General features: G+C 39.5%; 2 protein-coding genes and 1 long non-coding RNA gene across 13 annotated transcripts in view; 2 read left to right on the forward strand and 1 right to left on the reverse strand.

Annotated features, from left to right (window-relative positions):
• The first annotated feature begins 625 nt into the window (after positions 1-625).
• DYNLT2B (dynein light chain Tctex-type 2B) lies at positions 626-23,774 on the forward strand. 2 transcript variants are annotated; one of them, XM_081571567.1, is made up of 5 exons: positions 626-882; positions 3,617-3,750; positions 7,457-7,526; positions 15,723-15,786; positions 23,627-23,774. In XM_081571567.1, the coding sequence occupies exons 1-5, from the start codon at positions 758-760 to the stop codon at positions 23,672-23,674; spliced, it is 441 nt and encodes a 146-aa protein (XP_081427693.1). In that variant the 5' UTR covers positions 626-757; the 3' UTR covers positions 23,675-23,774. The 2 variants fall into 2 exon arrangements, with proteins under 2 accessions (XP_081427693.1, XP_081427692.1); XM_081571566.1 differs by having other exon boundaries at positions 23,632-23,774.
• PCYT1A (phosphate cytidylyltransferase 1A, choline) overlaps positions 626-26,828 on the forward strand; it is a 74,844-nt gene continuing 48,641 nt past the window's right edge. For 3 of the 10 annotated variants that reach the window (XM_081571559.1, XM_081571560.1, XM_081571558.1), the window contains exon 1: positions 25,922-26,167. The gene's annotated coding sequence lies outside the window, so the exon portion shown is untranslated. Of the gene's footprint in view, positions 883-3,616; positions 3,751-7,456; positions 7,527-15,722; positions 15,787-25,126; positions 25,410-25,652; positions 26,168-26,828 lie in introns of those variants that run through there. The other 7 variants (XM_081571553.1, XM_081571562.1, XM_081571563.1 and 4 more) reach the window with 5 other exon arrangements.
• Positions 19,348-25,794, reverse strand: LOC145538834 (uncharacterized). Its single transcript, XR_014077267.1, has 2 exons — positions 24,632-25,794; positions 19,348-23,071 (listed from the first exon to the last, which is right to left on the reverse strand). It is a non-coding gene; the product is annotated as an uncharacterized LOC145538834 (long non-coding RNA).

Genomic DNA, 26,828 nt, shown 5'->3' on the forward strand with positions numbered 1-26,828 from the left:
TCATATTCCCCAATGGCTTTCAGGGCAACATTACAGGTGAGGGTCCCAGGGTAAGTGATCAGCTCCCGAAACTTCTTCTGACTGGTTCTTGGTGAGGTAACAGGGCAAAGTTACAGGAATCTCAATCATCAAAACTCTGGCTCTAGGCAGTCTATGGTCTAGTGTTTGTGGTCAGCGGTTTCCATCTGGTAAGATCCCGATTTTTGTAAAAACAATTTAAGAACGTGCATCAGAAGGTTACCTATATTCCTCAAGGAAAAAAAAATCCCTGTAACTTTTTATAGCTGACCTATTATTTATTATTACTTACTCTTTTAACTCGGAAAGGCCTAGGAGGCGAAAGATGCTTTCACATCCAAAAAGTCAGGAATGCATTAGATCTGTCACTGAAACCGCTAACCCGGCCCTGCATACTACCTGTGTAGCCCTGGGCCTCTACGGGCCTCAGGCTCTGCGTCACTTTCTAAGATTGCGACGCCTGTGGAAGTGTTTTGTAAATCAGACAAAAAGAGCCCAGTCTTCGCCGAAGTTATGCTCCCTGTACCCCAACACACGTCTGGTCCAGCATCCGATGCGCAGGCGCAAGGGGGAGGGCGGCGAGAGCACGCTAAGAAGGGCGGGTCCCACGGCGCAGAGCGCGGGTCCGCTGCACGCAGGGTCAAAGGCGGCGCTGTCACCTTGGAGACGGCTTACCAGCTGCCCGCGGCCACCGACTCAGCCTTCTTTGCGGAAAACGCGGGGCCAAGAAGCTGAAGTTATGTCGGTTGCCCCCTCCTTCCCTACGCACACGTCCTTTGCTGCAGCTGACGGCTTGCCTGAGACTGAGAAGAACGCTGGGGAGCCGGAAAATACCTATATTCTGCGGCCCATTTTCCAGCAAAGGTGGGTAGAAGACGGGTTGTGGGGGAGGCGACCCGCGAAACTCCTGCCGGCCCCAGGCAGAGCTCGCCTAATAGCTGGAGTGTCAGGGAGGAGCGCGGTCGCGGGGGGGGCGGGACTATAGAGGATGCGGAGGGGCGGGCAGGGGAGGAGCCCGGGTGTTGGCGGAGGAACTTGAGAGGGAGGAAGGGGCGTGACCGGGGAAGGAAGGACTGGGCGGGAGGGGATGCGGTGCTATTCTACTTGGCCTTCCAGCTGCAGGGAACGGCAGAGTACCGGACCAGCGATTGCAGGGTTAGAGCGCTTGGAGGTAGTCCCTTAAAGTAGTGCAGTAGGGGTAGTTGACTCTAGGAGTTTCAGAAAGTGGACACAGAGGAATTGAGATGGTTAGGTGGCAGAAAACAAACGGCTTGCTTTGAATGCCGTTCATTTTTGAGGGTTCATGTCTGCCTAAGTGTGCCCAGAAGGCGCTTACTCCTCTGCACGCGACCTGTATGTGTTCATATTATAGTCTTACCCAAGTAGTATCCAGAGGCTTTTGGCCTGCCACCCTGATACCTTCCAAGAATTAAGGCACAAAGTCTTGTGTAAAGGACGGTCAGGGTTGTAGGATCCATCAATAACTTCATTTTCCCAAGATAAAAAAATTAAGACTTTCCCAAGCCCCTCCTCTGTTACGTGAAATTAGATTCCCACATCAAGTGCTTGGTGAATACTAGAAGCCAGGAACGTTAGTTATAATGTGATAAAAAATTTCATGTAGCAATTTTCTGGTGGGTAGCGCGCGTGTGTAAAGTCACCTCAGTAGTGTCCGAGTCTATGCAACCCTATGGACTGTAGCACGCCAGGCTCCTCTGTCCATGGGATTCTCCAGGCAAGAATATTTGAGTAGGTTGCCATGCCCTCCCCCCAGGGGATCTTCCCAACCTAGGGATCCAACACAAGTCGCTTAGGTAGAGACTGGCAGGCGGATTCTTCACCACTAGCGCACCTGGGAAGCCCCTGGTGGCGTAGAAGGGACATTAAAAAAATATGCTGTTATCTTGGTTAAACATTCTAAATACATAGGATGCCCTTCACCTGTGTTTCTGTTGTAAAACAGAGCAAGATTAACAGAAAGTATATATTATGTAGAAATAACACTATGAGATTATTTATGACTTGCAGAATGCCTTTGACATTTCCTGAGAGTGGAAAGGACTTAAAGGAAAAGCCAGATATAGTATGCTTGTTGATAGGAAAACCACATTTTGAACAGATCAAATCCTGTAAATTTATCCATGATTCAAAATTTGCCTGTGAGAATAAGCAGCCAAGAGATCAAAGAAAATACTATTAAAAAACAGTAAGGGGCTACTAGTACTACCAATTATTAAGCTGCATTATAAGCTCAAAACTTAAAGCATTCTGGTAACTTGGCACATGATAAACAAATCAACTGACAGACTATCTAGCCCAGAAAAGGAACCTAGTGTTGTAATATGTAATAAATGCAAATAAAATGCTAATAGGATTGTTAGGGTGGCTGAATTAGGGGAGACTTTTTTCTCTGTCTTCATTTATTCAGTAATTCATGTCTTCAAAAAATATTCGTCTACTGTGTGCTGAATGCTGTTCTAGAAATGGGATATAACAATGAACAAAACAGATAAAAAATTCTGCTGTATGGAGCTTGTTTTGTAGTTGGGTCGGACCACAAAGAAGATAATTACGTAAGTGAACCATATAGTGTATCAGACAGTAATAAGTACTTGGAAGGGAGATATATAAAGTGATACAGTAGGAGGGTGGTTTGAAGTTTTAGAGAGGGTGGCTAGGGAAAGAGATTTTTGAATAAAGACTTGAAAGAAGTGAAGGAGCTGGATATGCATATAAAGAGAGGAACTGAACTTCTTACAGAGGTTAACATCAAGTGCAGAAGCACTGAAGTTTGCATGTCTGGTGTGGTCCAGGAACATACAGAAGGCTGGTGTGGCCTGAGTGGAGAGAACTAGGGGCAAGGTAGAAGAAAACAAGGTCAGAGAGTTTGCTAGGGTAGATCAAATGGGACCTTGCAAGTCACAGAATGTTGTTTTTACTCTGAGTGAGGGGGAACATATTTGGGTATTTTAAACAGAGGAGTGTCATGATCTGATACACATTTTGATAGCACCAGTCTAATTACTATGTTGAGAACAGGATTTGGGGGCAAAGGCAGACACGGAGACTTGTGAGGAGGTCATGGTAATCAGGAAAGAAGCAGTGGTAGCTTGGAGCAGGGTGGTGGTAGTTGACTGGTGAGTGATTGAATTTTAGGTTATTTTGAAGATAGAATTGATAAGATGTGCTCCTAAATGGGATGAGGGCTGTGAGAAAGGCAACCACACTGACTCCAGGGTGTTTGGCTTGAGCAACTGGAAGAATGGAGTTACCATTGACTGAGATGACCTAGTTTTGGTGAGAAATGATCAGAAGTTCAGTATTGGATGTACTAAATCTGAGTTGCCTCCTAGTCATCTGGATGGAGTACTGGTGGGAATATGTGGTCTGAAGTTTAGGGGAATGGTCCAGGCTGGAGATATAAGTTTGCAATATGACTTGTTTTCTTAATTTGTTTTTATTACTTTTATAAAAATATGAAAAAGAAGGATCAGATGATTGGAATGACAAAAAACTGGGGGAGGTTGAGCTGTGAAGTTCAGCTTTAAGTTTAGGATTTTGGAGTTACCAATTAGATGTTTTGAACTGATTCATTTAGGTTCAGACCCTCTGTGGTTAAAGACTGTATCCATGCTGTACTCAAGGAGGAACTGGCCAATGCTGAATACTCTCCAGAAGAAATGCCTCAGCTCACAAAACGTTTATCAGAAAATATTAAAGATAAGTTAAAAGGTAATAGTGATGGTAATTGGAAATGACTTGTTCCCTTCAAAATCCAATTTTACCAATTTGTCTCCTTTACTTTTAAACAAGGGACATAGCTTAGCTGTGGATTCTGTTAAACACAAATTTTTCTTCTGTGTTCGTCTTCTCAATTATTTGGTAACTTTCACTCATGCAGGTTTCTGCATATGGTGGGAAAGAGCAAAGGTGTGAAATACCTAATTGTACTGAATGACTATCCAAGAAATCCCAGTGTGCAGAAAGATCAGAAAGTACAGGGGCTCCTTTCCTCCATAACTTCTGGTATCTGCTGAGATATCAAGTCCTCAGCTTCCTATCATATCTTCCCAGATGGACCTCAGTCCATCTCTCTGGCCAAATCCTTAACCACTTGCCCTACTCAGCTCTCCACTCCCGCCTCACTCTACACCTGCAGGGCTGATCTCATGCTTTTCCTCCTTGTTCTTTGTCTTTCTATCTCTTTTACTCTCTTTTGTTGATAATGTCATGCCATCTGAAAAGTCCTTTCTGTCTACCCTTTAAAAACTTTATTTTGGCCGCACCTCATGGCTTGTGGAATCTTAGTTCCCCAGCTGGGGATTGAACGCAGGCCATGTCAGTGAAAGCCTGGAATCATAACTAGGCCACCAGGAAACTCCCTACCTACCCTTTTTAAAAGATTCTTTTGGAGGGAAGAAATGTCTTTGTAATCGTAATACATTTTCATTGTAATAAACCTGGAAAATATACATAATGTGTTTTTTAAAGTTATGTAAAAGCCTGTTAACCATGATAGTTTCTATTTAATACTTTTATATATTTTCTTATTTTTAGTAACATGTCTTAATTTTTAGAAATATAAAAAAACACAAAGAAGAAAATAGCAATTTTATTCCATCATCCAAATTAACTGTTAGTATATTAGCATTGTTTTCAGATTTTTAATGAAATTCTGTTAAAATTATTGTAAAAAATACATGCTTGCTATTAAAAAGTTAAAGCATAGAAAGATAATTAAAATTAGAATAATCACTTCAAATGCCTACACCCATGAAGAATTATTAGTATTACATGAACATCATACCAGACCTCTTTTCTATGTATGCATGCATGCATGCTTAGTTGCTTCAGTTGTGTCTGACTCTTTGTGACCCCATGAACTGTAGCCTGCCAGGCATCTCTGTCCATGAGATTCTCCAGGTAAGAATACTGGAATGGGTTGCCATTTCGTCCTCCAGGATATCTTCCTGACCCAGCTATCAAACCCTGGTCTCCTGCATTGCAGGCATATTCTTTACCCACTGAACCACCTGGGAAGCCCCTTTTGTATGTATGGATAAATACTTTAAAAACAATGATATGCTACAGACTATTTCCAGTAGCATTGTAGCATTTATGCTATATTTAAATAGTCCCTTCACCATGCTATTTCCATTGCTGAGTTCTTTTTTCTGGTTCATTTCTTACCTAATAAGATTTTGTTGTAAGGTTTTTCAGGAAAGGCTCAGAAATGCTTTATTCCCTAGATTATTTCATGTTTGAGAATGCCTTTAAACCAAAATATATTTTGGATGAATATAATATTTTGAGTTAATTTTTTTTGAGAATCATATAGATAATTGCTTCACTGTCTTCTTGCATTAAATGTTATCATGGAGAAATCTGAGGCCAGTCTGATGTTCTCTGCCGAAAGAATCCTGTTAACCTTGATGCTCAATAGCTTTTCTAGAGTATGGCTTGATACTGAGCATTTTATGTCTGTTAATCTGTGGATTTTATTATTTCCATATTGGAGAAACTTTCTTGTATCTTTTTTCTTCTTGTACATTTCCAGCTCCATTTGTTAGATTATCTTCTTCAGGACACCAAATATCGATGTGTTGAATCACCTCTGTCTACCACATTTATTATCTTTGCTGTAATCTCTTCCTTTTTCTTTGACATATACTTCTTATTATCTTAAGTCAGTAATTCAATTTTCATTTGTGTCTGTCCTGTCTCTTGCCATTTTTAAGTGATTAGTTCTGCACTGATAAATACGGGTATTTAGTTTATTTCCTAGGCCTATAGTCTCCCTTTTCATCTTTCTGTTGTTTTATAATCTGATTGAGTCCTTATTTTATTGAATTTGTAATCTGATTGAGTTCTTATTTTATTGAATTTGTAATCTGAGTTCTTATTTTATTGAATTTGTAAGCTTATATTATGAATCAGCTGTGAGGAATTTCTCTTTGTTCCTTGACTTATGTTATCTCCTGGGTTGAGTTTTTTGGTCTCTTAAACAGTAAATTTCTTGTCTTCCTAGTTCTTTGGCTTGTTTTTCCTCTTTTCCTTTTCCTTATTACCATTCAGCTTCTTTTCATTTTTGCTCTGATGTGGTATTGGTGATTTTTTTTTTTTTTTTGCTTTTTTTTTACCCTCCTCCCACTGTGTCTAAGACTATATTATTTTTCCTTCAGAACTATGTTTTAAGCTCTGGGCATTTAATATTCAAGCACATTTCTAAAGCATGGGTATGAGAAAAGGAGGAAGAGGAATGGATAGAGAAGGAGGAAGCTCACCTGAGCTGTGTGCAGTGTTTTTAAAAAATAACTTGGGCTCTGTCTCCTTCTGAGACTTTGTTGAGTATCCTGAATTCAAGTTCATGTCCCTCAATGGAAGGGTACCTGTAAGTGTTCAGATTATTTACTTAATTTACTGTATGATCCTGGAGCTTTTACTTTCATAAAAAAAGAATTGGCTCTGTCTCAATTTTGCCTATTTCACTTTTCCTTTTTTTTTTATTTTACTGTTTCCGTTTTTCCTTGGTCAGAAAAGAGGGAAGATAAAGATGCCCATTCAGTTTTCTGTCCCCAAAATTTGGTGTTGAAGAGAATTTTCAGGATTTTGCTGTTTTAGCAGTATCGTTTTGGGTGAGGTAGAAGAGTTGTCCTTGGCCATTCCATATACTCCAGAATCTTTTGGTTTCTTTTCTATCTTAGTGAACAGATTGTAGTTTTCTAAAGATCCCACACACTATGTCTTTGCATGTGCTACGCCCCTCCATAGAATGGGGAGACATTGTTCATTTGATAAAATCTCACTCATCTTTCAGGACCCAGCTCACTTATCACATCCTCCAAGAAGTCTTTTCTGGTCATTCCTTCCCCATTGCCCAGTCAAAGGCAGGAGCCCCCCAGCTCTTTGCTCCTAATATACCTTGTACATGCCACTCTCTGAATTACTACTCTATGGCATTTTCATTTTATTTTCTGTGTTTGCCTTCCCAACTACTATGAGTTCTTTAAGGCAAGAAGGATGTCTTATTTACTTCTGTGTCTCCAGGGCCTACCTCAATACCCGACTTAGAGCAAAAGAGAAAGGAAGGAAGCAAAGACCTATTGAGAGACTGCTGTGGAAGAGAAATGAGTAGAGACAGGAGGAAACTTGTCTCTTCTAACCTCACAACACTTCCAGGAGGAAGATAGTGATACTCCCATTTAACAGTTGAGGGAGACTTAAACTGAAAAGTTAAATAACTTGTCTCAAGTTACACACTTATTAAGCTTACTGTTAGAATTTGTCCTCAAGTCTCTCTGACTCCCAGACTTAGAATCATACCCACTAAGTGTATAGACCAAATGGTTTTGTTTGTTATCAGGCAAATTTGTCTTCATTAAGTAATTGTGCCATATATTTGCTTACATATAACTTTCTTTTTTGTTTATCTTTCCAGAAATGGGATTTGACCGATATAAAATGGTGGTACAAGTAGTGATTGGAGAACAAAGAGGAGAAGGTGTATTGTGAGTAGTTGGTTTTTCCTTTTGTTTTTATTTTTATAAATTTCTTACTGGGTATTCATCTTCTTGACAATTCAGGAAGATCCTGTCTTTGCAAGGGTGTGAGGAAAGGACAGTGTAATAAAATGCATGTGTGAACTGAAGAGATCCTGGTGCTGAGCAGTGAGGTTGACAATCTGGGTAAGTTCCACAGGGTAGCTCACTTTTCATAGTACCTGTAGGCTAATAAACCTTTGAGAGTTTATGTATATATGCTCCTAACATAGTGTAGGCTTATGTATATATGTTGCCTGGTTTTTGGTCCTACCATTCTCCTAAATTAATTTCTTTAAAATTGTCTGAGGGACAATTTTCATAGCTATTGCTATTGGCCTGGGCTCCTGTTTCTTAAAGTTCATTCTGTTGTTTTTTTTTTCCCCAGTCCTGATGTCAGTTACCTAACTTGTTTCTCTGATGTTTTTCTAACTGATTATTCTCTCCCTCACTGGTTCCTCTTTCCTGGCTACACCCCCACAGCTGTGAACTTTCTTCAAGGCTCAGGTTTTATTCCACTGCTCTTCTCTGTGCTTTTTCAATGAGGTCATTCATTTTCATGATCTCAAACTGTCATTCCCTTACTGACAAGTTCAAAATCTGTACTTCCTGTTTTTTCCTGTGCCCAAGTGTTAATCTCCTGTTTTCCTTCATAAACAGTGCCTAGTCTAGTATTTTGTAAGACAGTATGAAAATATTTGCTGGATGAATTTTAAAAAATACCCTGTAGATACTATCACTGAGAATTTTCACTGTAGATTGTTAGATTGGGAAAGGACTACAGATTGTTTCCAGTGTCCAGTCCCCTTATTTTATGATGACACTTATGAGGTTCAGCATGATTTGCCCAAAACTATGTATCTGGCTGGTGTCAGGGTCACTGTACTCTTTACCATGGTGTCCTTTTCCATTTGGTCAAAAGGCTTCAGGAGATTTCTTCACCACAGAGAAACTAGGAAATACTTTATTATTCTGTCACCTCAGATTCAACGTGTTCAAATAGAATTCCATATTTCTCTTTCCTTCCTCTTCCTAAATCAGTCAGACATTTTCATTTCTCTGTCTCCCACAGTATTACCCAGGTCCCCCTGCTTAGAGTGTGGAGTCCTCTTTTATGTAGCCCTGACTTTCTCATTGCACACACTGTAACCTGGGTGCCAGGGTTGCTTAGCTTCCCCTTATCAACACTTCCAGACTCTGATCTCTCTTCTCTGCAGTTCACACAGCAGACTAGTGTCCCTGAAATATGCCCTTACTTTTCTTAAACTCTGTAGAGTTTATTTCAAACCTTGTAAAGCATAAACTCCTCAAACTTGTCCTGACTGACTGTTAAATGTGATCAGGTCAAACTCTAAAGCATGGCATATAAGGCCTCCCTTACCTCCTGTTAAAACTTTCATCATCTAAAATTTCAGGCAGATGCAAAACTGCAGACACCAAGGAACTTCCATGTGTCTGTTACTTAGCTTTAAGGTTATCAACACACACTCATCTTGTTTCATTTATACCTCCACCTACTCTCCCTGCCTCCACCAGATTATTTTGAAGGAAATTCTAGTCATCATTTCATCTGTAAATACAACAATATTTATCTCTAAAATATAAGGGCCTTTTTAAACATAATAAAATAGCACATTTAAATACTGAAGGTCCTTAATATTATAAAATATTCAGTTGGCTCTTTTTCTCTTCTTAAAACACCAGTGAGGTGCCTCACTGGTGTCAAGGGTATGGGCTCTCCTGTCTTGCACTGATATGTCCTCATCTGTATTGTTGAAGGTGGCTTAATACTACATTTATCCACATTCCTTAAGAGAAAGAGATAGAAGGAAAACATATATGCCTTCCAATTTTCAGCACTTTAAACTTATAGATTACACTCTCTTCTGATTTCAGTTGTTTCTATTGAGAAATCAGCTCTTAGTCTTATTTTTGGTCCTTTGGAGGTGATGTGTCTTTTTTCCTAGCCACTTTAAAATGTTTTTCTCATTGCCTTTTTAGTATGATATATATGGTTTTCTTTGTATTTATTCTACTTGAGGTTCTTAGGACTTCTTGAATTTGCAGGCTCTTGAATCTTTTCGTATCAGCTTGAGGAAAGTCTTAACCATTTCTTTTTTCTTTTTTTTAAACAAGTCTTTTATCTTAGAATAGTAGATTTATAGAAAAGTTTCAGAGATAGTACAGAGAGTTCTTAAATATTTCACATCCAGTTTCTTCTGTTATTAACATCTTCTATTAGTTTGGTACATTTGCCACAATTAATGAACCAATACTGATGCCTTATTATTAACTAAAGTTCATACATTATTCCAGTCTCTTTAGTTTTTACCTAATGTCGTTTTTCTGGTCTAGGATCCTATCTAGGGTACCATATTACAAGTCTCTTTTTAGTCTTCTCTTGGCTATGACAGTTTCTCAGATATTCTTTGGTTTTGATGACCTTTGACAGTTTTGAGAGGTATGGGTTAAGTATTTTGTAGAACGTCCCTCAAATGGGATTTGTCTGCTCGTAATAAGCCTAGAATTATAAATTTTGGGGAGGAAGATCACAGAGGTAAAGTGCTGTTCTCATTATATTATTTCAGGGTACATGTTGTCAGCATTACATATTACTGTTGATGATAACTTTCACACCTGTCTGAGTAGTATTTGTCAGATTTTCCACTGTAAAGTTACTCTTTCTTTTCTTTTCCATACTGTACTCTTTACAAAGAAATCACTACGTGCCACCCACACTTAAGGAGCAAGCAGTTATACTTCACCTCCTTGAAGGCAGAGTGTCTACACAAATTATCCGGAATTTTTCAGCATAGAAGATTTGTTTCTTCTTTCCCATTTATTTATTTATTCATTCATTTATTTATTTCAGTTTGAACTATGGAAATTTATAATTTGGATTACAATCCAGTTCTTCTTTATTTATTTCATTGCTCAAATTGTTCCAGCTTTGGCCATTGGGAATTCTTTCAGTTGACTCCTGGGTCCCTTTTACATACCCTGCTATTGTGGGGTTTTTGAGCACATCCTTATTTACTGGCACTATAAGATGTCTCACCTTATCCATTCTCTGCCCCAGCCCTAGAATCAGCCACTTCTCTAAGGAGCCTTTCATTTTATTGGATAATGGCATTAGATACTAAGATCTGGGTGCTACATATGGCTATTATCTTTTAAAATATTGCCTCTGCTTCCTTGCTGTCTGCTGTCCTTTATGGACTCCAGTTACAAATATTTAGATCTTTTTACAGTAATAGACATATCTCTTATGATGCTATTTTCTGATTTTTTTGTTTTCTGTACTTCAGTTTGGATATTTTTCTATTGACTTGTCCCTTAGTTCACTCATCCTCTTTTCTATTCTGTCTAATCTGTTATTAATAAACCCACCAGCTGAATTCCTAACTTGTTATTATATTTTTCAAGTCTAGCATTTCCATTTAAAATCTTTTTTCATAGATTCTAATTGTCTAGTGAAATTATTTTTTAATCTATGTTCTCCATCCTCTCTCTCTTCTCTCTTTTTACACTTTAGTCTTAGCAGTGCTTACCCTTATCTCTGAATTGTGTGTTAGCCTGTTTTCTTTGACTATTTTTTGTCTTATTAATCTTTCATATGGCTCTGTCTCTTGGCATGCCTACTTTGAATCCTGGATATTGTGTTAAAAAATTGTAAAACTTGCAGATAATATTATTTACCTCCAGAAAAGGTTTACCTTTCCTTTGTTATTCATGTAGAATATGGTCTACTTACCTTAATCCAATCAGATACTGAGCTGAGTTGAGGTTGGGTTGTTACTGTTTTGATAAGGCTTTCTCCATCTTCACCTCACCCTTCTTTCTTGAACGTAGCCCTCCAGATCTTTCAACCAAGAACCTGGAGTGTTCATTGGAACCCGATCTACTGACTTTTAGTCCTTTTCTTCTCAGTGTTAAACTCCTCTTCATTCCAAAGGCTTTTTCTGTAATGAATTAGTTTCCTAGAAAAGCAAAAATGTGTTCTTTTACAGTTCTGGAGATCCTACATTCAGAATGGGTTTTGTTGAGCTAAAATCAAGGTGTTGGCAGGGCTATATTCCTCTTGGAGGCTCTGGGGGAGGGTTCACTCCCTTGCCTATTCCATCTTCTAGAGGCCACCTGCATTCCTCAGCTCAAAGCTGTTCCTCCATCTTCAATGCCAGTAGCATTGCGTCTTCAAATGTCTCTCTGGCCCTGACCCTCCTGCCTCCCTCTTTCTTTTATAAGGACTCTGGATAATCTCTCCATCTCAATATCCTTAGTTATACATCTGTAAAACCATTTTGCCATGTAATATTGCATTGACAGGTTCTGGGGCTTAGGACGTAGATATATTTGGCCATTATTTTGCCTACCACGTTTAGCATTTTATTTTCCTACGTGCACAGTTTCAGAATTTAACACATGTCTTGAGGGGAAACCTACCATGTGACAGGCTCAGTTCTACTCTCTCCTTTTTCACAGGGATCTTGGTCCCTTCAAATCTCCAGTTTTATGCCACCCCCAACTCCCCAGCCCTGCAAGACTGCCAGCAGTCCTGCTGATTTCTTTTTCTCTCAGTAATTGGTCCTTTTCCTGGACAAAGCCCGGGCTCTCAACCTCTAGATCTGTGCTTAGAGTTGGCAAGTGCCCCAGCGAGAACTTTGGTTCAGAGTTTTAGCTTACTTCATGTGGTTCACCTTTCTCTGGAATTTTGGCTCCCCTAGTCTTTATTTCCTTCAGCAGCTCTCTGATCCATTTTATTTATTTTTTCTAATTGACTTAGTGGGAGCATTTGGCCTCCTACAAACTGTTCCATCATATTTCTTCTAAGTCTTTTGACATAATTTTATAAATATATATACATAAATATATATAAATGTGTATATGTATATATGGTTAAATGAATATAACATTCTTTTTGGTATAGCCAAGGGTTTTGAAATGACCCAAGTGTCCCAGGTGTATCTTGTACATTTTCAGCCACAGTCTTAGAACAGACCATTTTTCCAAGGAGCTCTGGTTCCTTTTTTTTGGAAATTGTGTAAAGAGACTGCAATTCGAAAGTAAGGATTTTGTTTTGTGCATCTGTGTATCATTTACACCTAGCACTTTGCTTATATATAATACTCAACAAATACTGGTTAAATACATTTTTATATTTGTGCTTTCACTTGGTTCTACTCAGCTTAAGTACTGCTTTCTTCATGAAATCTTTGGGGTTTTGTCCTCTCTAAATTCTCTAAAATTCTTCAGCACTTCTACAGATTTAATTCAACTATTGTGCAACTTGGACTTGGAGGCTTGGCCTAGATAGACAATATAATCCCTTTTAATCCTAAATAACCTATAAATCAGCACCAACAATACATTATCTTATTCTTTTGATGAGTATTAATTTTTTTTCACTGAATTAAGTTGAGAATTGTTTGAGGACAAAGCCAGGCTTTACTCTTTTGGACACATGATACTTGCTAAATAAATACTTGTTGCTGCTACTGCTGCTAAGTCGCTTCAGTCGTGTCCGACTCTGTGCGACCCCATAGATGGCAGCCCACCAGGCTCCCCCGTCCCTGGGATTCTTCAGGCAAGAACACTGGAGTGGGTTGCCATTTCCTTCTCCAGTGCATGAAAGGGAAAAGTGAAAGTGAAGTCGCTCAGTCGTGTCTGACTCTTAGCGACCCCATGGACTGCAGCCTACGAGGCTCCTCCGTCCATGGGATTTTCCAGGCAAGAGTACTGGAGTGGGGCGCCATTGCCTTCTCCGAAATACTTGCTGATTGATCTGTTAAGTATATTAATTTGATTTCATCCTCTTACAGTTTGGAAATAGGTAGAACTTTTTGGATTTAAGAATGTGAGAAATCTTAGGCTGGGGGGAGCTATTCTATGTAAAACTCAGGGAAAAAAAGACTTTTAAAATTGAACGAATATAGTATGGTATGTGTATATCTTTCTCTACAGACTTGAAGCTGAACTGCTTAGGTTCAAAGCCAAGCTTTGTCACTTACTATATATTATAAATGACTTTAGACAAATTTACTTAATTTCTCAGTTTCCCTGTTTGTTAAATGGGTATATTAATAGTACCTATCTCATAGAATTAAGTAAGTTAATATAAAGCACTTAGACCAATGAGGCACAAAGTAGTGTTCAATAAATGTTAATGATGAATCATATTCATACATTTAATAAAAAATAGAACATTTAAAATTACTTTTTTAAACTTATTATATTGTGAATATCTTTTCATGTTCTTAAAAGTTTTTTTGTGAAAAATCTTTAATGGCTGCACAGAATTTCATTACTAAGAAATACCATAATTTCATTTAGTAATCTAATACTTCTTCATATGTGTTTCCATTTTCAAATAGACTTTTATTTTGACTGACATTTTTTCTTATCCATTAACTGGGGAGAGGAGAATGGCTAATTTTAGAATTTAGAGGTAGCATAGCATCCTGTAGAGATAATACTGGATAGAATTAGTTAGAAGATTGAATTTTAGTTTAGAATTGTCCCTTTCTTCTCTAGGTTCCTATACAGTGATCAGTTCAGTCACTCAGTTATGTCTGACTCTTTGCAACCCCATGGACTGCAGCATGCCAGGCCTCCCTGTCCATCACCAACTCCCAGAGTTTACTCAAACTCATGCCCATCGAGACGGTGATGCCATCCAACCGTCTCATCCTCTGTCGTCCCCTTCTCCTCCCACCTTCAGTCTCTGCCAGCATCAAGGTCTTTTCAAATGAGTCAGTTCTTCACATCAGGTGGCCAAAGTATTGGAGTTTCAGCTTCAACATCAGTCCTTCCAATGAATATTCAGAACTAATTTCCTTTAGGATGGACTAATTGGATCTCCTTGCAGTCCAAGGGACTCTCAAGCATCTTCTCCAACACCACAGTTCAAAATCATCAGTTCTTCGGCGCTCACTTTCTTTATAGTCCATCTCTCACATCCATACATGACTACTGGAAAAACCATAGCCTTGACTAGATGGACCTTTGTTGACAAAGTAATGTCTCTTCTTTTTAATATGCTGTCTAGGTTGGTCATAGCTTTTCTTCCAAGGAGCAAGCGTCTTTTAATTTCATGGCTGCAGTCACCATCTGCAGTGATTTTGGAGCCCCCCAAAATAAAGTCTGCTGCTGTTTCCGCCATTTCCGCATCTATTTGCCATGAAGTGATGGGACCAGATGCCATGATCTTAGTTTTCTGAATATTGAGCTTTAAGCCAACTTTTTCATTCTCCTCTTTCACTTTCATCAAGAGGCTCTTTAGCTCTTCCTCACTTTCTGCCATAAGGCTAGTGTCATCTGCATATCTGACATTATTGATATTTCTCCCGGTAATCTTGATTCCAGCTTGTGCTTCCTCCAGCCCAGCACTTCTCATGATGTCCTCTGCATATAAGTTAAATAAGCAGGGTGACAATATACAGCCTTGACGTACTCCTTTTCCTATCTGGAACCAGTCTGTTGTTCCATGTCCAGTTCTAACTGTTGCTTCCTGACCTGCATACAGGTTTCTCAAGAGGCAGGTCAGGTGGTCTGGTATTCCCATCTCTTTCAGAATTTTCCACAGTTTATTGTGATCCACACAGTCAAAAGCTTTGGCATAGTCAATAAAGCAGAAATAGATGTTTTTCTGGAACTCTCTTGCTTTTTTGATGATCTAGCGCATGTTGGCAATTTGATCTCTAGTTCCTAGAACAGGTTGGACTAAATAATTTGTTTGGTCCTTTCCAGACCTACTTTCTCATATAATTGTGCAGGAATTGAGCCCATTTTAGCCATAAGTCTAGGTATTATTTCCTCTAAAAGTCTGACCTGAAATAATCCTTAACAGAGCTTTCTACCCTGACTGCCAAAGACTTCAAGGTATCTACCTCTTCAGCCCTCAGGCAGCCAGTCAGAGTCGGAGGCTGCTAGATCCCTGGGCCCGTTAACCTCCAGCTGCGAGCAGCCTCATCTGACTCCAGTCCCTTCTAGTGTACCCAGGATCTTCTGCTATACAAATATGATTTTCTGTATGTCATCTTATTCTGTGAAAAGATTTGGAAGCACTGATATGTAAGAATGTATCATGTGAAACTTTTGCTTATGGCAGATATATGTAGTTCAGATCCTTGTTATTTGTTGATAATTCTCTACTCTTTGACTTTTTAGCATGGCTGCTCGCTGTTTCTGGGATGCTGACACTGACAACTGTACTCATGATGTTTTCATGAATGTAAGTCTATTGGAAACCTTTTTTGCCTATCTTAAGGGCACGTGGGCATTCCAGATCAAATCCCTTAATATTTGTTAAGATGTGGGGACACTTTATTTGTTTATTTTGGCCTCACAGCATGTGGGATTTTAGTTCCCCAACTAGGGATTAAACCCATGCCTCCTGCATTGGCAGTGTGGAGTCTTAACCACCGAACTGCCAGAGAAGTTCCTGAGGCCACTTTCATTTTAGACATTTGTCTGAGACGACTTCCAGATAAGATGATTTTACTGTCCATTTGTGTTATTAAAGCAGAAGCCTAGTGTGCTGCTTATAGATTAGGACACTTATATCTACTGATGATATAACTCTTCACAAGTTTGAATGTAGAAATAGCATACTACTTATTTGGTGCTAACAGACAGCAGTTTGTTAAGCTGCAAAGAAATTTGGGTGGTAGGGATTCCATGAGCAAAGGTGGTTTTTCTTTCAGTAGTAAAATTAATTACTTTATCTTAAAGCTATTTAGTAAAACTAAGCAAAAGCACAGAGGAATTTTTATAAAGAAGTTTCGTTTAAACATTGGGACATTATTGACATGAATGTTTCGTATATTTTAAACATATGTTGTTATTTTATGCTTATTTCCAGAAAGTATCCTGTCTTCTATCCAAATGCTCTCAGGTTGTGAGTTAGTAGAGTCAGACTTAAAGTAGAGTAGAGTAGAAGAAAAGAACTAGATTGAGTGAATTGGGAGAGAGGTTCCATTTCTAGTGCTGTAACTTTCTAATTGAATGACTTTAGGTAAGTCATTGAACTTTTCTCTGATTGTATCAGTAATATTAGAAAGCTGTACTAGATATTCCTGAAGACTGGCTGTGGGTGACTAAGAATAATTTGAGGAACTTGTTTAAAATACAGGTGCCAGGGCTCTGCTCAATAAATTCTGATCAAATAAGCCAGGGGTTGGATCAGGGAATCTGAATCTTTAAAAAAGTTCTCCACATGATTATCTTACTGCCAGGTGTAGAAGCTGCTGGTGCAGGTGATCCTAAGGTACCTTTTAGCTCTAAAATTCTATGGTCCTACCAAAGTTTTGTTTTATGCTCAACTAACCTGGGGATCAAAGGATGGACAGTGGGAAAGGGTTAGTCGCTCAGCTGTGTCTGACTCTTTGTGACCATATGGACTGTAGCCTGCCAGGCTTCTCGTCCGTGGAATTCTCCAGGCAAGAATACTGGAGTGGGTAGCCATTCCCTTCTACAGGGGCTCTTCCTGACCTCTGGATTGAACCCTGGAACCCAGGTCTCCCGCATTGCAGGTAGATTCTTTACCGTCTGAGCCACCAGGGCAGTGGGAAGTACTATGCAAATCTTCATGTATCAGCTCTCTGGGGGAAGGGTCAAACTCAGGTGGTAGTTTTCCCTGCTCTTTGAAAACTGCATATTTCCCTGAGTCCTTATATGATACAATTCATTCAACAAATAATCCTGAGCTCCTACTATGTGCCTTATATTTTAATGTTTGATTTTGTTATAATCTGTTATTACATTTAGAAAGTAGAGAAGAACGTAGGGGATAACCCATAACTCAATTCCTTTATTGCTAGGAATAAAATGGTGAATAAGACAGTCATGATTTCAGCTTGTCAAGAGCTTATAAATCCATGGAGACTAGACAATACTCATATTAACCAATATGCAATTTAAAATTATAGTTATTAATTGTTACTTGGTAAAGATGATCAGGATCTGGATTTAGAATATAGGATTAATGGGGTAAGTGTCTAAAAGTCATTTTTGAGAGCCTGGTCTAGGTTGCTGACTTAGTCTACTATATCTTTAGTTCAGTTTATTGAGTGTTTATTTAGGCTTCATTTTTCAGTGCTTAAAATATTTTGTTTATTTGGGAGAAAATCCCAGGAAGGGCCAGTAGGAGTTGAGGAAATGAGAGAGGGGAGAGAAAAGCATGTATTATTGAACTGATTACTGTGGATAGCCAGGGCTCAATTCCTGTGAAGAACTCTGGGTGGCACTGGAAGAACAGTGCCAATCAAAGGTGGGGTCTGTAAGACCAGTGCCAGTCTACGAATTGTTTGGTATAGGTCTTCAAAAAGATAAGTACATAAATTATGTGTAAGGGTTTAGAAACTCTCATGGAATTTGACAGAGTAATTTTATGTTCATTGAATCTAATTAATAAGAAGTTTAGGTTGTATTTGTGTGTTTCTTTTTTCATTTCATTTCCTTAGTTAATAATTTTTATTGTATTTTATGAAAGTATCATTCATAAGGGATTGGAAATTAAAACAAACAAAAGATAGGTGATCCTCACCACAGACAGTACTATTTTATTATATTTTATTTTAGCAATACATATTTTATTAAAGTATGATTGACTTACAATGTTTCAGATGCACAGCAAGGTGATTCAGTTATACATATACACATATATTATTTTTTAAATTATTTGACATTATAGGTTATTACAAGATATTGACTATAGTTCCCTGTGCTATACAGTAAACATTTGTTGCTTGTTGCATATCTATTTATTTAAATTAGGAATCTGGCATTCTATTCATACTAAGTCAAACAAGTGGAATCAAAATGTCATAAATTTTTTAGTTAAGCAAAAATTCATAAGTTTTCTAAAATACATATATTATACATATTATTTATATGTAAGTATACAAAAGCTTTTCTACTATGCTTGAGAAAGAACATCAGAAGAAAAAAGGAAATGGAGTAATTGGTAAACATAAACTAAATGAAATGGGAGTGCTGAATATGAAATAGAAAAAGTCAAGCAAACTAGATAGAAATAAAGATAATCATATAGTCCAATTGTTTTTAAACATGACTGCTCATTAGAAACATATTTGGAGCTCTGGAGAAAGAAAAAGCAATACCTGGGCATTTGTATTTTTTAAAAAATTCCAAGGTATTTCTGATATGCATCTGGATTTTAAAAAGTGATTACAGGATATAGAGTGCTATTATTTTCCTGTTGACCAATCATGATACAATGGTATTAAGTGAGTAATAGTTACATAAACACAATAGTAAAAGATGTTTATCAGTTTTTACAGTCAGTAGCCAGACAAAAAATAAAAGCCAGCCATAATGGCAACATGATTAACCTAACAATATAAAATAATTACATACAATTTGGGGGGTTCAAGCAGAGTGATGTGGTAAGTAGAAGTACATACATGCACATGTTTTCATCTGCAAGTCTGTGTCTTTTGGTTAGTGCAGTTAATCCTATTACCATTTTCTTAATTGTTTTAGGTTTATTTTCTGTAGGTCTTTGCCTTCTCTGTGTTTCCTGCCTAGAGAAGTTCCTTTAGCGTTTGTTGTAAAGCTGGTTTGGTGGTGCTGAATTCTCTTAACTTTTGCTGGAAAGCTTTTGGTTTCCCCATCAAATCTGGATGAGAGGCTTGCTGGGTAGTCTTCTTGGTTGTAGGTTCTTCCCTTTCATCACTTTAAATATATCGTGCCATTCCCTTCTGGCTTGTAGAGTTTTTGCTGAGAAATCAGCTGATAGCCTAATGGGAGTTCCCTTGTATGTTATTTGTCATTTTTCTTTTGTTGCTTTTATTATTTTATCTTTGTCTTTAATTTTTGTCAGTTTGATTACTATGTGTCTTGGTGTGTTCCTCCTTGAGTTTATCCTACCTGGGACTCACTGTGCTTTCTGGGTCTGGTTGACTATTTCCTTTCCCATGTTATGGAAGTTTTCAGCTGTTATCTCTTCGAATGTTTTCTCAGGTCCTTTTTCTCTTTCTTCTCCTTCTGGGACCCCTATAACATGAATGTTGCTGCGTTTGCTGTTGTCCCAGAGGTCTGTTAGACTGTCTTCATTTCTTCTCATTCTTTTTTCTATATTTTGTTCTGTGGCAGAGATTTCCACCATTCTGTCCTCCGAGTCATTTATTTATTCTTCTGCCTCAGTTATTCTGCTGTTGGTTCCTTCTAGTATATTGTTCATCTCTGTTCGTTTGTTCTTTAGTTCTTCTTGGTCTTTGGTAAACATTTCTTGCATTTTCTCCATTGTTTTCCTGAGATCCTGGATCATCTTGACTATCATTATTCTGAATTCTTTTTCTGGAATGTTGCCTATGTCCACTTCATTTAGTTGTTTTTCTGGGTTTTGATCTTGTCCCTTCATCTGGGACAAAACTTTCTGCTTTTTCATCCTGATTAACTTTATGTAATGTGGTTTTTGTTTTAACTTCTCTGGGTTTGTGGTTCTTCTTGGTTCTTCTGTCTGCCCTCTGATGGAGGAGGCGAAGAGGTTTGTGTAAGCTTTTTGATGGGAGGGGCTGGCAGTGGGAAAAACTGGGTCTTGCTCTGGTGAGACAGAGCCTTGCTTGGTAAAGCTTTAATCCAATTATCGGCTGCTGAGTGAGATTGCCCTCCCGCCCTAGTAGTTGTTTGGCCTGAGGCAACCCAGCCCTGGGGTCTGTGGGCTCTATGGTAGGGTTAATGGTGAACTCCAAGAAGGTTTACACCAAGGGGGACCTTCCCTGCCTGCTGCTTTCAGTGCCCCCATCCCTGTGGTGAGCTTCTTCAAACCCATGCCTCCACAGGAGACCCTCCAACACTAGCAGTCTCCTGTGGGGTCTCTGCTCCTTTCCTCTGGGTCTTGGTGCACACAAGATCTTGTTTGTGCCTTCCAAGACTGGTGTCTCTGTTTTCCCCAGTCCTGTGGAAGTCCTATAATAAGATGCCACTGGTCTTGAGGTCAAATTCCCTGGGGATTCCTAGTTCCTTTGTCGGATCTGAAAGCTGGTAAGCCTGACGTGGGGTTCAGAACCTTGACAACAGTGGGAGAACTTTTTTGGTATTATTGTTCTCCAGTTTGTGAGTCACCCACCTGGTGAGTATGGGATTTGATTTTATAATGATTGTGCCCTTCCTACCATCTAGCTGAGGTAGAAATTGCTAGGCAGTGAGTGTAGGACTCTGAGACCTCAGTCTTGTTTCCATAAACATCTGATTCCATTAGCCTAAAGTTATACCCTTTCTCCCAATTCCTGGAATGTGTGCTTGGTGTGATAAATTTTCAGCTCTCAGATCCAGGGAAGGGCAGTAACTAACTTCTGTTCCATATGCTTGAGGGAAAAACAACTGATGATCATTAACCTTAAGCCCATACATCAAAGTCAGTTCAGTTGCTCAGTTGCTTAGTTGTGTCTGACTCTTTGCAACCCCATGGACTGTAGCACGCCAGGCCCCCCTGTCCATCACCAACTCCTGGAGTTTACTCAAACTCATGTCCATCGAGTCAGTGATGCCATCCAACCATCTCATCCTCTGTTGTCCCCTTCTCCTCCCACCTTCAATCTTTGCCAGCATCAAGGTCTTTTCAAATGAGTCAGTTCTTCACATCAGGTGGCCAAAGTATTGGAGTTTCAGCTTCAGCATGAGTCTTTCCAATGAATATTCAGAACTAATTTCCTTTAGGATGGACTGGTTGAGTCTCCTTGCAGTCCAAGGGACTCTCAAGAGTCTTCTCCAACACCACAGTTCAAAACCATCAATTCTTGGGCACTCAGCTTTCTTTATAGTCCATCTCTCACATCCATACATGACTACTGGAAAAACCATAGCTTTGACTAGATGGACCTTTGTTGACAAAGTAATGTCTCTTTTTAATATGCTGTCTAGGTTGGTCGTAGCTTTTCTTCCAAGGGGCAAGCGTCTTTTAATTTCATGGCTGCAGTCACCATCTGCAGTGATTTTGGAGCCCCCGAAAATAAAGTGTCTCACTGTTTCCATTGTTTCCTGATCTACTTACTGTGAAATGATGGGACCAGATGCCATGATCTTAGTTTTATGAATGTTAACTTTTAAGCCAACTTTTTCACTCTCCTCTTTCACTTTCATCAAGAGGCTCTTTAGTTCTTCACTTTCTGCCATAAGGGTGGTGTCATCTGCATATCTGACGTTATTGATATTTCTGCTAGCAGTCTTGATTCCAGCTTGTGCTTCATTCAGCCCAGCATTTCCCATGATGTACTTTGCATAGAAGTTAAATAAGCAGGGTGACAATATACAGCCTTGATGTACTCCTTTCCCAGTTTGGAACCAGTCTGTTGTTCTATGTCCAGTTCTAACTGTTGCTTCTTGACCTGCATACAGATTTCTCAGGAGGCAGGTCAGGTGGTCTGGTATCCCCATCTCTTTCAGAATTTTCCACAGTTTGTTGTGATCCACACAGTCAAAGGTTTTGGTGTAATCAATAAAGCAGAAATAGATGATTTTCTGGAATTCTCTTGCTTTTCCTATAATCCAACGGATGGTGGCAATTTGATCTCTGGTTCCTTTGCCTTTTCTAAATCCAGCTTGAACATCTGTAAGTTCACGGTTCACAAACTATTGAAGCCTGGCGTGGAGAATTTTGAGCATTACTTTGCTAGCATGTGAGATGAGTGCAATTGTGTGGTAGTTTGAACATTCTTTGGCATTGCTCTTCTCTGGGATTGGAATGAAAACTGACCTTTTCCAGTCCTGTGGCCACTGCTGAGTTTTCCAAATTTGCTGGCATATTGAGTGCAGCACTTTAACAGCATCATCTTTTAGGATTTGAAATAACTCAACTGGAATTCCGTCACCTCCACTAGCTTTGTTTGTAGTGAAACACAACTGATGATTATTAATCTTAAGCCTGTACATCTGGTCAATTGTAAAAGGGCCAGGGGACATTAAAAAGGGTGGCAAATTAATCCAAGGATCAAGAGAAACCATAAAGATGTTAAGCATCTTGACCTTTAAACTAATTAGTTAAAAATGATGTATTTTAAGGACAGGAGCCAACCAAAAATGTACAGATTAAGGATATAAATACTGCTCTAAGTCCCACTTTTGGGTGCCTCTCTACTCCCTCTCAGTGTCTATGCTGAGAGCTTTGTACTTTCCTTCTCTTTAATAAATCCTGTTTGCTTGCTACCCTGAGTGTTTGCGTGTTCATGAAGTTCATTCTTCAGCTCCAGAAACAAGAACTTGGATTCTCATTTCATCTCTACAGCTTCTTCTTTGTTTTTGACATGGGGTACCTTTTTTTCGGTGGGTTCCAGTGTCCTCCTGTCTATGGTTGTTCAGCAGTTAGGTGCCAGATAGCACTATTTTAGAACACAATAATCCCACCCAAGGAGCCAGGGAACTGGGCTAACTGAAGAATTTGCTTTTGGTTAATAATCCCGTACTTGAACTCATATTCTCTTGCATCATTGCCAGGCTTGAGGTGAGGTTGATGGGTTAGGAGGTACTGAGGCACGTTGAACTCCTCTAATAAGTACCTAAAACGTGTTTTAACAAATTTATTAGGATATGGAGCACATTTTGAGATTCTGAGTTAAAAGGTGGACAAATATATTTTATCAATTAAGAACAACCAGACATCATTTGTCCTTATCCAGAATTTATAACAAGGTGCTGTATTTTCATTATCTGTGATACTATAATATGCTTGGATTTGGTAATTTATATACTTTAAGACACTCAAAGCATTTTAATTATATTATTTCTTTGATAAATCAGGAAAAATGGGAATACTTATTTTGAGAATATACATTACATAAAGTACATTAGCTTGCATTATGTTTCCTAATTCAGAAAATCTATTATTTAACCATCCTACCCTTTTAGTTAGCAACTTTGTAGCTATCCTGAGGCAAGAAAATCTATAGCTATACTCTGGAAAACCTGTTTCTTGAAGAAAGGAAAGTCTTCATGATTGAAAACTGGTAAAGATCTGAGATGATGTTAATTTCACATCTGTGCTGTCCTTTGGTTATAACTGAAATACTAACAATGGATTCGTGTTTGCTTTCTGTTTTTTGATTTTTTTTTAGGACAGTTTATTCTGTGTTGTAGCAGCATTTGGCTGTTTCTACTATTGAATCTTTGAAGGCTGGAAAAAGATATGACTCTGAAGAAATATGAACCTTTTTACATTATTAAATATCTTGACAAAATAAAGTGGACAGTTTGGCAACTGAATCTGTTGAGTTGTAGGTCTTATTTTAATGTTTCAATTTCATTATAACATGTTACTACATTTAGAAGGTATAGAAAAAACTAGGGATAATCCATAATGAAATTGTTCAAACAAAACCAGAGTTTTTTTATTTTCAGGGTTAAAAACATCATATATACAGTTTTGTAACCTGATTTTTCACTTATAATGTCATGTACAATTTTTATATCATTTTATTTGATTATAATTTTCATCAGCCTACATTAATAGTTGCAAATCCATTAGGTTATATGCCATTGGTTATTTTTGCCTTGTCCTTATTGTGGGATTGATTATTTCTAATTTTTCACTATAATTAACTCCGAGATTAATTTATTTGTGCATAAACTTTTTTTCCTGCATTTTAAATTATTGCCTTTATCTTTCACCTAGTATTTTTACTCAGCTCTTGCCACTCTACACCTTCCACAGCTTGTTAGTTTAAACCTGTATTTGTTTTATCCAGGGTTTGTCCAGTGTCACGATCGAAGAGTTTCCAGGCTGTATATGAAATTAGCTTCCCTTAAGACTGAGCGGTTATGATAGTACTATCCCAACTTCCACTGTCTTTGTAGTAATCTTCCCCTTAGATGTCTTCTCCAGCTAGCTGTCCTTATTTCAAGCACCTTAATCTATCTGCCCTGTTCAAATAACTATTTGAAACTCAAAAGGGAAGGGTCACAATATAAATCTTTTATTTTCCCCTAGTAGCTCCTCAGCAGCTGCTTACCCACCATATTTCTTCTCAGCCGCTTTCAAGATAAGCATGTAAATAAAAATAAGTAAATACATGGAAAAGTTCTTTTACATACTTATTCCGTAACATTGGCTATTTACTTGCCTTGTTGAAAGTGAAAGTGTTAGTCACTCAGTCCTGTCCACTCTTCCACCCCATGGAGTGTAGCCAACCAGGCTCCTCTGCCCATGGAATTGTCCAGGCAAGAATACTGGAGTGGGTTGCCATTCCCTTCTCCAGGGAATCTTCCCCACCCAGTGATGGAACCTGGGTCTCTTGCATTGCAGGCAGATTGTTTATTGTCTCAGCCACCAGGGAAGCCCATCTTCAAGGGACTCCTCCAAAGGGGTTTGCTAGTTTCTTTCTAGCAAAGGAAAACATTTCTTTTCACCAGTCACCCTCTGTGTGATTTCCTACCAGTGGCCACCCTTGAATTGTTCCGGCTCAAATGGCCCCCAGTTGATACCGAGGGATCATCTCTTGGTGAGCCAACCTGGGTTAGAAACAACGGGAACACAGAGGGCTTTTCACAAGACTTGGTTGGCGAAGACGTCACCCAGTAGGGAAAGGTTGGCGCTTTGTGAAGCAGTTGCAGACCATAGTGTGGAGGTAGGGGGTGTCGAAGTTGGAAGGTGTCGCGGCCATCTGCATTGTGAATGTGCTGGTATACGAGTGCCTGGCACCGCGTCAGGCGCTGGGGTAGAGCAGGAAGGACTAAAACGGACAGGTCCGCCTGGGAGGGACTGAACCCGGAGCTCGGCAAAAGGCGAGGCACCACGTTAACGCTTCTTGACAGACTGCCAGCGAGCAAGAGTGACAAGTCACAGCCGTGTCTTATTACAAGGTACAGCCGTTTCTTCACCGCATAGTCCAATTCCTCACGGTAAGTGTCCCTTTGCCGTTTTATCTTCTCTCTTGGTTAAGTTCTGCTCAGTTACTCCGCCCCCTGGGGCCTCTATGGAGGCGGAACCACTGTGTCAGAAGTGGTTTTCGAAGAGAAGTCGTGGTCGGAGTGATAAGAGGGCGGGCAATAGGCGGGATTTCCGGTCCGTGCTTCCGTCAGCTGCCTTTCCCGGGCGTCTCCCCGCAACCTCTTCAATTTCGCTTGTCCGTGACGCGGCGCCCTGGAGAAATTCGACGGGACAGTGGCCAGGGGCCAGGGAAACGTGAGCTGCGGGTAAGGACCGAGTGTGTGTATATCCTTACGGCTCTGTTTGAGAGGAGAAACTGGTGCTGGGACCGCCTGGAGGAGTGACTGAAAGAAGAGTGGGTCAGTGACAGCGAGGGGAGCGTGAGGCTACGACTGCGAGGCTACTGTGACCCAGGGGCATTGACAACGAGGGGACTGTGGCTGAGACGCAGCTGCTTGCGAGGGGTCTGTGACCCAGCAGCAGTGAATAGTAAGGGGCTCTGACCTTGGAGAACACAAGGCAGAGGCTGCGTGGGGACTGTGACCGAGGAAGTATGAGGCAGTGACAGCGGGGAACTGACCAAGGGCCAACGACTCGGAGGAGACTGATCGATGGAGGGGACTCTGACCTAAGGGAACATGAAGTAGCAGCTGCGAGGGTACTCTGACCAAGGAGCAGTAACTTTGAGCGGGCTGAGTTGGAGAAGACTGTGGATCAGTGACTGGACAGGGTACTACTGTAGCGTTTTGTTTGAGTAGGGGTGTGGTGATTGGGTGGAGAAGGTTAGACAGACCCCGAGTTTAATCTGATGGACAGACTTCTCGTGGTTGGGAAGCTTACCTCACCATTGAGCTACAGTTTCTTCCTTCGTGAGTGGGAAGTTTGGATTAGATTAATGTTTCCTAAACTGTGGGTCTGTCCTGTTATTGGGTTGTGTAGTCCATTTAGTGGAGGGAACCTGAAATTTACAAAAAAAAGAAATAGACTTGAAATTTTCACATAATAATAGTATTATTTCATGAAACTTGTTTCAGTTATGTGTGTGTGAGGTTATGATACAAAATGAATTTCATGTATCTTAAAATGTAGTAAAAAGTTGGAAAAACATTGGACCAGATTATTTCTGAGTTTTCCTTCTGGTCTAAAATGTCATGATTCTACAGTGAGGGGACTATTTGGAAATACCAAGATGCAATTCGGAAGATCTGGGGCTGGGGCACATCCCCTACCAGATTGACTTAACTGAAGAAGGCTTCCCAAATAAAATTGGAGTAGTTTTAACTGAAGACTGAAACTCAGGTCCTCAGTTGGGAGAACCAATACTTATATATTGAAATAGGGACAGTAATATTTAGAAAGGCAGTGAGGATATAGGGGTTTATGATGGGAAA

This window comes from Giraffa tippelskirchi, chromosome 2 (genome assembly GCF_054371585.1).
Source record: "Giraffa tippelskirchi isolate mGirTip1 chromosome 2, T2T-mGirTip1v1.2.pri, whole genome shotgun sequence".
NCBI lineage: Eukaryota > Metazoa > Chordata > Mammalia > Artiodactyla > Giraffidae > Giraffa > Giraffa tippelskirchi.